This window comes from Pectinophora gossypiella, chromosome 1 (genome assembly GCF_024362695.1).
Source record: "Pectinophora gossypiella chromosome 1, ilPecGoss1.1, whole genome shotgun sequence".
NCBI lineage: Eukaryota > Metazoa > Arthropoda > Insecta > Lepidoptera > Gelechiidae > Pectinophora > Pectinophora gossypiella.
Genome location: NC_065404.1, coordinates 5,595,246 through 5,608,776, shown reverse-complemented (window position 1 = coordinate 5,608,776; position 13,531 = coordinate 5,595,246). Strand labels below are relative to the sequence as shown.

Below are 13,531 nucleotides of genomic sequence, written 5' to 3'. Positions count from 1 at the left end.
TAACAGATAATGTACAATTTCCGTCGATTGAGATATTTTTAGCTTCGAATTCGTTACTGCAATCAACACGGGAATCTCCAATACGTATTGCAAATTGAATGGGAAATGAATCCGTTTGCAAGGTTGTTCGGCATCGATCGTTGTCTGTAATGTACAGGGTGGTATTGTTGCCGTAACGAAAAAATAATAGACCGTTTATTTAATATTACGAAGGGAGGTGTTTTTCTTGTCGGAAATATTTATTAAGATTTAGAGTTTTTATTGCGCCGGAATGTAAGTCTTGCGACTATTCGCGTAGTTTGATATACACTAAATGATTTTTAATAATTTGTCATTTTTATTTTAAAGGGCTCTATGTAGCTTAAAGCACAATCATCATCATCAATTTAAGAGCCACGCTCTTGTCGGTGCAGCATTTTCCATTCCAGTCTATCAAAGGCCAATTCCTTGACTTCCCTATAAGATACGACGTTAACCTTTTCTTTAATCTGTTCCATGTAAGCTCTTCTTGGTCAAGCACAATATGGGACTGATAATAATTAAAAAAAAAAAAACACGAACTTGATATGAACTTAGAATAATGGTCTGAATCGTCCTCTTAAGTTATCGTTACGGTGTCCATAACACCCAATATCTACCTAATCTACGTTTGAGTAAATTGATACATTTTTACTGACGCCCACGCGGAATGATAAAGCTTCCTCGTCTTCTTTCCTTGTTCCATTATTAAATGTCTTAGCTATTCGATGACTAATGTTTCGTATAAATAACGTAACATATAATACAGAGGTACATCCATCGCAAGATAAACTAAGTACCCACATCTCACCGAGCGTTCTGTTAGACTAACGTGGTAGGTGTACTGTATTAGTGAAAACTGCACTTACATAATTAGCCTATATACGTCCCACTGCTGGGCACAGGCCTCCCCTTAATCAACCGGAGGGGGTATGGAGCATACATCACCACGCTGCTCCACTGCGGGTTGGTGGAGGTATTTTTACGGCTAATAGCCGGGACCAACGGCTTAACGTGCCCTCCGAAGCACGGAATCTATTTTTCAGACAGTCAGGCGATTCAAGCCTGTAAAGTCCCTACCAAACAAAACTGCACTTAAGATTATATAATTCATTGGTGCAAGTCCAGTACCAAGGTATTCCGGTTTGATATAAATAATTCGTAATAATTACCTGTTCAGCTGGGAATTTGTCGGAATTGGAACCGGAGACGTCTATTACTTCTAATTCGACTGGTGTCCCGTTGATGGGGACTGTCTGTCTGTATAGAAGATCTGTGGAAGACAAGACATTTAGATTTGGCATTAATTTGATACAAAAACTAAAATATAAGTACGTACTAAGTAGATTTATGACAAAAGCAAAAATAATTTTGAAATAGAAGGTTTCTAAGGTGAAGTTATTCTCTCTTATTACATTGTTCATAACATAGCATCACGCCTGCATCCCCAAAGGGGTGGGCAGAGGTGTATACACCCTCTTCTCGCCAGCTATGTTTAAATCCCATGTAAAAGGGAGAGAGCCATTAACTGGGCACAAATCTTGAAAACCACGTGATATCCAGTATCTATGATCAAAACATGAATTCAAACTCATAAAGTCGAATTCATTGGTTTAGAGCAGTGGTTATGACCTTTATATAATAAGTTTTACCTGTATTTGAATGGTATTCTCCGATGTACCTCCTCGTCAGGTATCGGACAATGAGTGCTGAAACAAGACAAACGAATACTGATTATTGTTTCTTAGAACAGTTCACTTAGATCAACAATAATATTTTGACTTTCAAACGTAACTTTAAGTATCCCTTAAAGTCAAAAGTTCGTTAATGTCATATTTCTAATTCAACTTTAGTGAGTCATGTCTTAGATTCTTGACCGACATACACTTTAAAGCTGTTTGATTGATTCACTGAGCTCTGGAATGTTGTTTAAGAAAACATTGTATTCTGATTACATCACTAAGTGGAATGGGTCACTGAAGTAGGCTCTCGGTTAATGTAACCGCATGTAGGTCGCTCGGAGTTAATGAATTTTCCAGCTCTTATGTTGAATTCGGTTCAATGTTATATCAGTTATCTAGCAAATTTCATTAGCCTCCCTTTTCAGGCGAGGTTCAGAAAATGAAGAATGAATGGTTGAGAATGAAGTTTGCGAATAACGATATAAGTAAGTAAAGTAAGTAAAATATTTATTTTTCATAAAAAAGAAATAATAAAAAAATATATGTGAAGCGTTTAGAAAAGAAAAACATACGGAGAAAGTATTTGAAATAGTAGTCATGAATCCATTACATTATGACAAGCGCTCACGCATTTAGGTCACGAGATGTAATCAAGTTGATATTCTACATATTTACGTTATATTTCTTCTCGTGTTTAATGTCTTGGAAATATGTGTGTGGGTGTTCGTACAAATATGTGGAAGATAATTATTTTGTTCTTACCGGACTTGCCAACTCGGGAACTGCCGATGACGGCGATGCGCACGCGCGGTGTGCTTGTGCGTTCGTCCCTCATTTTTTTCTATTTATTTTTTAAAGTCTGAAACAAGGAAAATCACTGTTAATTCAACATGTTACAAATCCGTGAACTGATAATAATGTTATGAGTAATATATTATCAAATTTTTCTCTTCCGTTTCCTTGCGTACGTCTCTTACAATTTCCCTGTCCCGCTATTTCCACACTACATAATTACGGTAGTAATTGGAGTGGTTTCAGTGCTAAATTGGCGTAAGAAAGCCGTTCGCATTTGGCCTCGCTTCCTTCATCAGGAACACTTTGCAAATGACGTCCATGTAAATGGCGTGAACGTCATTCCGCTCATTCAGTTTAGCTAAACAATTCATTGAAGAGATTTCCTTGATGCCGTACGAAAGTTTATCTGAGGGTTAAACAGCAGACATCAAAACATCGCTTGCGAGCAAGGTTACGGCTCTATCGCTAAAAACGCTTGTCAATGACTTCCATTCAAAATTAGACAAGGCTGATCGTTTTTTGTTTAAGCTTCATCGTCTTTGTGAAATCTAGACCATACATTATGACCATGAACATCTTTCCTTCCGTTCTTTACCTAGTTATTCTAGACAACAAAATGTAAGCGAAGCTACAAATGAATTTTCTTGCTTGCTTGGAATTTTTTTGGAACAGCAATTATTTCAACGAGTAAGGCAACGAGTTGCCTTTTTGGAACTCCAAAATTTGAAAATTGCTAGAACAACGTAAGGTTATTCCTTTAAAAAAAACACCGAACATATCACAGGATCAACGCCATTAGCATACGTCGAAGTTGAACAGACGTCAAACGCCATGCCGCGCCGGCTGGTTCGTACAATAATGATCGACGTTTTCTCTTTGCCGGAGACTTTTCCAAACCAAAACATCATTAGAGTTCGTTTACAAGCACTGAGCCGTAGAGAGGGATATTTTTAGCCTGTGGCTGCGTCAACTTCTACCCACTAGATGGTTGAATAACCCAGCTCACTTCCATGTTTTAATACATCGTAATTTCATATTTCTCTCTAATAACAAATAGGTTTTCAAAGGTTGCTAGGTTGTTTGTTGGTTGCTTGTTGTTAATAATAATAAAGGTTGCTGTTGAGCAAGCATAAAAACAAAAAAATATTATATCTAGTCTAATACGATTGTAACATATCTTCTAGAAGTAGATAAGTTTTAGTTTTGCAATTAATATTTCACTGAATTGACATTTAGATTTGGAGGGAAATGTACCAAGTTACTATGAATAGAAGTTGCTAAGAATAGCATTCCGAATTTCGCAAAACGACGATAACGAATCGACGTCCCTTATTCGTCATTCTGACGAATCATCCCAATTCTGTGGCGCAATTACTCAAGACAATTGCGCGGTCTTGACATCGCTATTCTATTTGTGGAATGCCGGATTTGAATTTCGTGACTTCATAATATTAATTTAGTAAGATCGTTTGACATTTTTGTAACGTGGTAATTTTGTAAGTTTTTTATTTATCGAGTGCTCAATGAGGGACTTTCCAGACTCCGTTCAAATCAGAAGGTTAGGTTAGATCTTGGTTTTTGGGTATAAATCATAACCCACGTTATTACACCCAGACACAACACATCTTCCACAAATTAATATTCTGATCAAAATAAAGAGAAGCAATACAGGTATTGGCCCCGATTCCTGCAGACACCGCCTAATTTTATTTTAAGTTATATCCGTCATTTTCAAATCCGTCGAAAAGGAAAGGGACGAATGATTCACAGCTCTTAATTTTAGGAAGAATGAGTAAATGAATGAATAACCCGGGCGAATCAAAAGGTACGTCGCTGGTATGTAATCCATTTGACGTGCTGTCTACTTAACTGTGTCGGGTTATTGACGGATGTAAATTTTTAGACGGTTGGTTTAGATTTGTGCTTAAAATTGATGTGTGTTCCATAAATTTTATGCTTGTCGATTATCCGTCCCTTTCCTTTTCGGCGGATAAGAAAATGACAGATATAACTTAAAATAAAATTAGATGGTATTTAAGTACAGGAATTAGCACCATTATGTAGTTAAGCAAAGAGAAAGAAATAATTATAGGTAATTATCACTTTAAATCTGTACAGCGCCATCTGTATTGTTTTTGGAGAACGTAGCCTGGAAAGTCCCTCATTGAAACTTTATTTTTAAATATTAGCACGATCCGGATATCGCTAAATCACTTACTGGCGTCATTTAAAACAAAAACAATTGCGAAATGTTTTGCCAAATCGTCTATTTCCAATTCCAGAAATAAGCTTAAATATTAAATAAAATATTAAATTAATATTAAACGTTTAAATTCAACATGTTATTGGCGACACGATTTTGCAAACAATTTATTTTATGTTTCCGACATATTACTGCAGCCCTTGAATAATGTAACGACATTATAAATAATAGGGGAGTTGTAACGCAATGCGATATTATGTATGAACCTTTCTCTAGACAATTATTAGCTGAATCGATTTAGTGACTCGTGAATAATTTATTCTATTTTTATAAAAATAATAGCTCATGAAAGGTCGTAGATTATTTATTAATAGAAATGTTTGTATGATTACTGATTAATGTAATACCTATTTTCTTTTGTATATCATTTCCACGTGTTGTTCATTTATATATCCCTATCCATTGCAAAAGGTTTTGTGTGGCCTCAAATTGATCAAATAATTTGTCTGCAAGGCGTAATTTATTTACTTGTGGGTTGATACACAGGTTTCGGTGCACGTGTTTTTCCGTGTTGTAGTAATTATGTGTAACAATTTGTTATACCTCTTACCGTTTTAATTTGGTCTGAGATACGAAAAACATTTTTATAATAATGTACGCCACTGATTTTATGATCGTAAAAATCGATGGATGGATCGATGGTAACTTACTTATTTGATTTTCCACAGATGGCATTAACTATTTGGCCGGACAAATGGAGAGCGCTGAGGGCTCTCACCCGGTTGTGGTGTTACTTGAGTTTCTAAAATAATATGGTCGCTGGGTTGGTAACCACTTACCAACTTAGCGACCATACTTGGTAATATACTTAGTTATAATTATTTGTTTATTATTATTAAAAATAAGAGAGAGAGGCTACTAATTGATTTCTTTTTTTCTTAAGTATCTTTATTTAGCTGTGTAATTTGGCAGCGTCATATTTTCTCCAATAACGGAAATGTCTCATTTTATTTTCTTCGAACATCATAAACTTGTGATGAAAAGTCAAAATGAGAATCGAAGGAACTGAAAACAACTTGTCATTCAATGTGCAGCCTCGAAAATATTGCTTTTTTTGGGAATTTTTATTTTTATTAAATGGTTTTAATAAAAGTTTATTGGATCTAATAACGCACTGGAGTTGCGCGGTGCTTCGTACTTCCTCCGGTTGATTGAGGGAAGACCTGTGCTCAGCATTGGGACGTAATCTGTTTATCTTATTTCTTGTTTATACGTACGACAATATAAAATCCTTTTTTTTTCACATCTAAAGAAAGTGAATTTACAAGTTCGCATTATAAATAATAGAGCAGAGTGACCTTAATGATTTTATTGATACAAAATGAGGTTTACGCTTAGTAGAGAAACGTGTATAAGCTGTTGGAATCTGAAGTAAAAATACTTTTTAATTTTTTCCGAGAAAAAGATGGCGTGACGAAAAATCAATCAATCATGAAAGAGAGAGGAGTGGAAAAGAGAGAGAGAGGCTTTTGCGCTGCAGTAATAAGTTTTCCATTTAAATATTAATAAATGGTTCGCCATGATATAATATATTTCAAGGGGAAGGCAATTTTCCATCGTTTCATGGCCTATGCCAATGCAGTGTATCACCGACTGTCGCTTGGCGAGACATCGTCGCCACAATATTTATTGGTGGCGCCGCGTAATCACTCCAGGCGCGACGAACGGTAGCGTAAAAAAAAGTATAAGTAATAAATATCCGCGTTTATTTATTCTAAAATATATAATTCTTATTTTAAACGTCCTCTGACGTCACTTGAACGTGTCTTGAATCGATCGACGAATTCAAAGTGTAATGGATGTAGATATGAATATGCGTGCCGCTGGCACTATGTAGGCACTGTCCTCCTCTTTCTACCTTATTCGATGTAGAAATTATAAAAAAGTAAAACTAAAATCAATATTATTTAAACATCAAAAAGAGCGAGCATCAAAACCTCGTAAGATATTCCATTAAGGTGAACAAGTGGACAATTAAAAAGGACATTTGGTCGTACGAATTTAAGTCTGATACAAACACCATGCGCTGTACGCCTTAGAAGGTGGTACCTTCATATGCGTGACGACGCATATGCTACGCACGTATAACACATAGCATGGCGTGCGGCGTGCGGAGCACAAGCCTCGCATTGTTTGTATATGCCTTTAATCCCCTTTTATGCTTCACTAATCCACAAAAATGAAAGAAAGAAAGAAAGAAAGTTTATTCAGTACAACAAACAAGTTTAGTAACAATTATAAATAAGGCCCTGGCTCCTAAACTAGTATAACTGTATTTCAGGAGCCAGTGGTGCAGATATTATTCTTTATTTGTCATCCACTCCAGATAATTAGACCTTTAAATAGATATACATAAAATAAACAGCCTATACGTTCCACTACTGGGCACAGGCCTCCCCTCAATCAACCGGAGGGGGTAAGGAGCATACTCCACCACGCTGCTCTACTGCAGGTTGATGGAGGTGTTTTTACGGCCAAAAGCCGGCACCAACGGCTTAACGTGCTTTCCGAAGCACGGAATCATTTTATTTTTTCAGACAGTCAAATCCTTACAAAACAAAGGACAGTCCCACAAAGTGATTTCGACAATGTCTCCATCGGGAGTCGAACCCGGACCTCCAGATCGTGAGCTTAACTCTCTAACCAATAGACCACTCAGGCTGTTAAGAGACTTTTTGTAATTACTTCTTTTTATTTTGGTGCAATAAAGTGTATTTGTATTGTATTGTATTGTATTGCTGTTATATACATATACCATTCACGTATTTACTAAGCTCTTACCAATAGCAATCAACTTCGACAAATCCGACGCGCCCGAACGCGTGACTGACAACGGAACAGTGGCACTAATGACGTCACAACCAAACGGATAACGGTTAAGCCCCGGTTGCACTTTATAATCATTACTGCACTAATTACAAGTACCTATTGTAAGATAATGTAGGCGTGTAGCTGTGTTGAGATGATTGTGTGAGAAGTAGATGAGTAACATGAGTAGTACAGAAGGTATAGAGTATATAAGGAATGCATAGACAAATGATAGATTGAGTGAATAAGTGTGAATGAGTGAGAGAGTGATAGAAGGAGGGAGAAGGGAAGGAGAGGGAAGATATAGCTGATGGCGGACGAAAAACGATGGTAGTGTAATGTAATACTGGGAGAATAAAATAAAAATAAGTGTTTGAACCGTACTAGACTGTTTAATTAAGCAAACCCAAATCTCACAATAATAGGGCAACACAGTATATAGCGCATGGTTTTCACAAACGCAAATTGTACACATACATCATTCAAGCATCCAAGTTTGATAAATGTTTGATTCCTGGTAGTGGTTGCCTGGAAGAAACTGCTCTAGAGCAATAAGGCCGCCCAAATTGTACTGTATTCATGTGTTGTGTCTGATTGTTGAAATTTAGTTCTGTGCAATATAGTAGTATATTTGATTTGATAATTATACACATAAGGTCACGGTACGCGTATTTGGAGTGTACAGAAACCACGGAATTCCACTTATTATGATTCTGACACGCAACCTCTACTTCCTCCACTCTCATCAAAGACTCAATGCTCAAGGTTGAGTACTCTACACTTCAGGACCCCGATACCGACCCCGCCGGCGTGGTCGATGATTTCCCTCATTCAGCGCTTATCGCTATCGACCCACTAGGGTCGATTAATTCTTTCAAATATTTTTCCTCTCAGACGACGCCCTGAGCCGAGGTTCGCGCCCAACTGGGCACCCTCAGGCCTGTTGTCTTAAACGTTGTACCGGGTGAGAGCCTTCAGCGCTCCCCATTTGTCCGGCCAAGTAGTTAATGCCATCTGCGGCAAATCTACAATAAGTAACGTCAAAAAAGAATGAGTACTCTTGACCTGTCCTTTCTTCAAAACATCTTGGATCTGATCGCGGTATCTACGCAAATTGTAATAAAGTAACAAATCCCTACCAACCTCAACCCAGGTGTCAGGATTATTATTGAGCCGCCAAAAGCCCAAATAAAGACGCAAAAAGGTAGTTGGTAATCCACCTCACAACCCACACGACAAAAGAAGAAAGAAGACAAATCCCTATTATTTAATCTATGACCTAGGCTAAGGCAACTGGAGTAAGTAAGCCACGTATATGGCTCACTCAAACGCTAAGCACTAACGAAAAAAAAAACAAAACTGAATTGTGAACTTATAAAGTGCTTATTTCGGCAAGCAAGCATTGTGATATCGCCGAATAGCGTATCTTGTTTTAAATCTTATTTTTAAACAGCTTAAACTCGTAAGATTAAGTATCCTTTTCTAAAGCCCATTGTTTGTGTCTTGAAATCTCGGCCTTATGAGGTTAAGCAGTAGGTACGCTGTATGTACCCGGACCTTGATTAGGGCATCCGAAATCCATCCACCTGACAATGACTAGTGCGGCGATAGTCACGTGACTAACTCACGTGGTTCGTGGAAGTACCTACTGGTTGTTTATGACTGTCTTCAACAGACAATGTTCACCCCAGACGATTTTGCGTAGCATCTAACTATAATATTTGTAAGGTAAATGTTAATATTATGTATTACTAATAATATTGTTAGATAGCGGATTTTTTTTTTTGACTACCGGTTTTTATTCTTCTCCATCTAATATCTTAGCAATATATTACATACATAAACTCACGCCCGTAATCCCTAATGGGGTGGGCAGAGCCACAAGTAATCAAAGACAACTTGCAGCCACTGTTGATACGAAGTCCAAAGATGGATATGATGAACCTTATGGTGATAAGGGATCAGCCTATCGCCCATAACATTAGTCCATCATGTTAGAGGACACAATCCCTCTGTCGGTTTTTACGACATGCCCGGGAAGAGAAGCAGCTGAACGTGAGCAATATATTACGTAATGAAAAATTCATAAAACGCTGCGTAAGTACCTAATATATTTTACTCAGTAAATTAGTTTAAAAAAATAATGTATTGTATTAAATAAACGGGGTTATCTACGTATATTACGAGTAAAATTTTTAATGAAAAACTATAGACATAACTGTAGTTATACAATGTCTGTTGTCTAGCCCACTTCATCGATACGCCTACGTTTAGCTGTCCGTAATGGCTGTCAATACAATAGTTTTACAAACCTTTTTCTAATATAAATAATACAAATAAGCTATTAAGTAATAGTTATAAAGGTCGGGTATTAGAATAATGTAACACATATACCGGTAAGACTAATACCGGTAGACAACCCGGAAAATACTCTGTACTGAAGCCCCTTCATCTTATATCGGCCCCGATTCCTGCAGACACATCCTAATTTTAAGTTCTACCTGTCATTTTCCGCAAACCGCAATGGACCTAAGCCCAGATAGCTATAGTAGGTAGCTATTTGTTCTTCAAACAAATCGTATATTTACGTACAATCCGAGTAAATATTATTATCAAACATGGGGGATTTGTTTGAACACGTTTGTTTTGCGAAATTAGTCCGTCGAGGAAGGTACCTAACGACATGTGTATAATGATGTTGGAATAGACTTCTGCTTAGCAATTTGATCGCTTTTTGCAACTACGCAGGAGTGTCTTAAATAGTTCTTAAACCAAAATTAAACAAAACCGTCAAGAACCTCCTCTTTTTTTGAAGTCGGTTGACAATTCCCAATAAACAATCCAAAATCAGAATCTAGTCACATGTTTGCAACGTGATCTTATTTCGATGGCGTTATGAATAAACAGAAATGGAAAACCTTTTTCTCTATTTCTCCTTGTTTTTGTTTATGTTTAACGAAATATCCTTGATGGAATTTCCATGGGGCATAAAGTGATGCTTGTTGTCTAGTTGATTCAGGGACAACCAGGGGGCCTTCATCTTAGCCTCTGAGACTAAGGAAGGTCGACCTTGGTGACAAATTGCCGAGTCACGCGCATTAATCCTTAATGCTCCAGTCTGAAGGCCGCTGAAGGATACGATACGACCTTGAGTGACGTCACGATTCCCGGCAGTGACAGTGGTTGAGGCCGCTATGACAAATGACTATCAATTCCGAGTAAACCGACTACTACCCTGCCTAGTTATGAGTATTGAACGAATCATTATAATTGGCGCTTTCAACGAACTTGAGCTTGAAAAGGTTGGGTTATGTAACAACTAGCGACATTTCTTGTTGCTTATTTTTATCAGTTACGAGTGGTTGTTATGCTTGCAGATGAAAAAAGAATAGAAGTTCTTAAGTTATGTGTCTGCACGAATAGTTAGCAAATCCTTCTATTTGGCGTATTTTATTGAATGAACTTTTCATAATTATCCTCAACTCAAATTCTGCGGATTCCCAGAACAATGGATTCTGATGGAATTGGTACACTTGTACTCGTGAATCAGGTAAAAACAACAAACAGTATTACTATAAACCCACTGCGCGGCTCTAAAACTCAAATACGCAGTGATGCGGTACGAATTATTTATTTTCCCTTCTCTATTGTGGTGTTACATGTGGTAACAAATGTTGTAGCGGTGTGCCAAAAGTACGCTGACGTCATAGACTTGTATTTCTGAATTAAAAATCTCGTGTGAGAGTCGCTACTAATCTGTCAAAGTGTAAACATACCCACGTAACAGGCGTACGCATAACAGAATCACGCATCACAGGCCACGAGTACTAACTCTAAATCAATCTACTGTGCAAATAGACCTTTTCATTCAAGCGAGGATTACAAGTAAACAAGTAGGCGTTTCGTAGAGCTGGTCCCCTTTTAAAACTGAATTAGGTAGGCTAATTTTAATTGAAGATTAAGCTAGAATCAGATAATTATTATTGACTTTTCATTACATCAGTAATGAATTACTTTGTGAGGATTATATTACCACTTAGTCTAATATTTCACGGTCATATTCGCTGAGGATGCAATTTCAGAAGTGTAAATAGCTTCTAGCTTTACGGTAACTAAATTACTGCGTCGCTGGCGGGTTAATAGATTTTCAATAATAGGATATTGTGAGCATTTTTGTGTTCACATCACAAGCACAAAACACTTTATGATTCAGTTACTCGATCGACTGACGAAACGAAGTGACATTATGTACGTATATAAGTACATAAAGTTACATAAACCTATGATCGACATTCCACTATAAAGGACACGTTGAACCAGAAGAGATTATGAAATACCAACATTCCATCACGTTGCTTCAATACGGTCTTACTTGCTCAGTTTACCGCAAGGATTGTACATGAAATTGTATTTTCTACGTTTCCATTTTTTTTCTTTCATACCTGTTATACAACTGTTGTGAGTTGATTTCCATGTTTGTCGCGGACTCTTATTTAATAAGCCCTGTTAAGTTGTTATTCTGTAATGAGAGCGTTGACTCCTCGAGTCGGTGTTCGGAGGTACTTGATGTTTTAATGTAATATGAACGCTTTTGATTGCTTCAAGACACAACTTAATTAGCAGTTCCATGTTAAGACAGTTAAAAGTTTCACAGGCCAAGCACCTTTGTAAGCTCATTTCCTTTGGAAGTCGAAAACATACAAAACGAAAGCAAAATGATTCTCCTCCGAGCCCACTTAAATGTTATCGAAGCCATTCCGATGTTCATTGTATAAGTTCCATCCAAGTAATAGGAGTTTTTTTGCAAGTTATTAAACTTACGTAATAACGTTGCGAGGGTAGCTAACTCTTGAAGCTTCTTTATATTTGTATCGTTCCAAAATATATATACATTTTCTAAAGACGAATATATTCGCTCAGATTATTTACCAGAGTAAGTATTTACTTTAAAGCGCGATGAACTCTTAGAAGCGTTTAAGAAATCAAAGAGACTGTTGAAATGTCCTTAAGGATGTGCCTAATTGCAAACGGAATCGCCAGTTGACAAACATTTCGGGTGAAAATCCCTTTAAAACCTACACCTTTAAACAGTCGTAAACTTACGAGGGTCATTGCACTTCCAATTTGTTTGGTGACGTCGAACGAGATTGGATTTAAAATTAACTTCACGACTATTGCTCAAATATATCGAACTGCCGAACGTAAAATTTTAGTTACATTTAATCCATTAAATCGAATCTTCTTTTATTGAGTATAGTCCAGTGGTGTATTCATAGAACTACATTTTGCCAAATCAGAATATTACGATTTCTTGCAAGCCGAATTTCAACATTGAAAACCAATTAATATTGAGAGGTGTTTGAACTTATGTGTAATCAGCAAACCGTATTAAATTGTTATTGAGGTGAACATATTAAACTCCGTTTATCAAATTTAACATTAATCGTAACAATATGATTGTGTGATCGAGAATTACGAGTAACTGATAGGTGCCAATGGCTTCCAAACAATAAACTTAGAAGGGTTTGAAGATAGAATTCTAATTTGGTATTTAGTGAACAACTGCCTATCGTCAAAAGCTTCCCAATTTGATAGGTATAACATTTGTTTGAACGTAGATAGTATTACCAATACTTCCAACATGATTAAAAGGTTCAGTCAACTAAGGGGTTTGGTGCTGCTCACGATAAGAGACTGAATATTGTAACATATGACTATTATGTAGTCATCGACTGTCTTGGGATACCAACTAAAAATGGCTGCAAGTTATCTTTTATAGACATCATCACAGTAGCGTTATCTTTCTTTTCACGAACCTGAAGATTAGCCAGATCGGGTTTTTTCACGGAAGTGACTGCTTGTCTAACCTTATCTTATATTGCCTTATTAACAATATTTAGGCGTAGGAGTCTTTGTTGCTATACAAACGTCTTTATTAAATTAAAAGAATTTGTTATTTATTCTA

At 36.9% G+C, this 13,531-nt stretch overlaps 1 protein-coding gene across 1 annotated transcript in view; it reads right to left on the bottom strand.

Moving 5' to 3' along the window:
• LOC126378512 (ras-related and estrogen-regulated growth inhibitor-like protein) overlaps positions 1 to 13,531 on the bottom strand; it is a 37,665-nt gene that overhangs the window by 12,201 nt on the left and 11,933 nt on the right. The window contains exons 2-4 of the mRNA XM_050026964.1: positions 2,463 to 2,559; positions 1,671 to 1,727; positions 1,191 to 1,291 (exon numbers count right to left, since the gene is read on the bottom strand). Coding sequence (XP_049882921.1) covers positions 1,191 to 1,291; positions 1,671 to 1,727; positions 2,463 to 2,535 — 231 coding nt within the window. The 5' untranslated portion in view covers positions 2,536 to 2,559. The remainder of the gene's footprint in view (positions 1 to 1,190; positions 1,292 to 1,670; positions 1,728 to 2,462; positions 2,560 to 13,531) is intronic.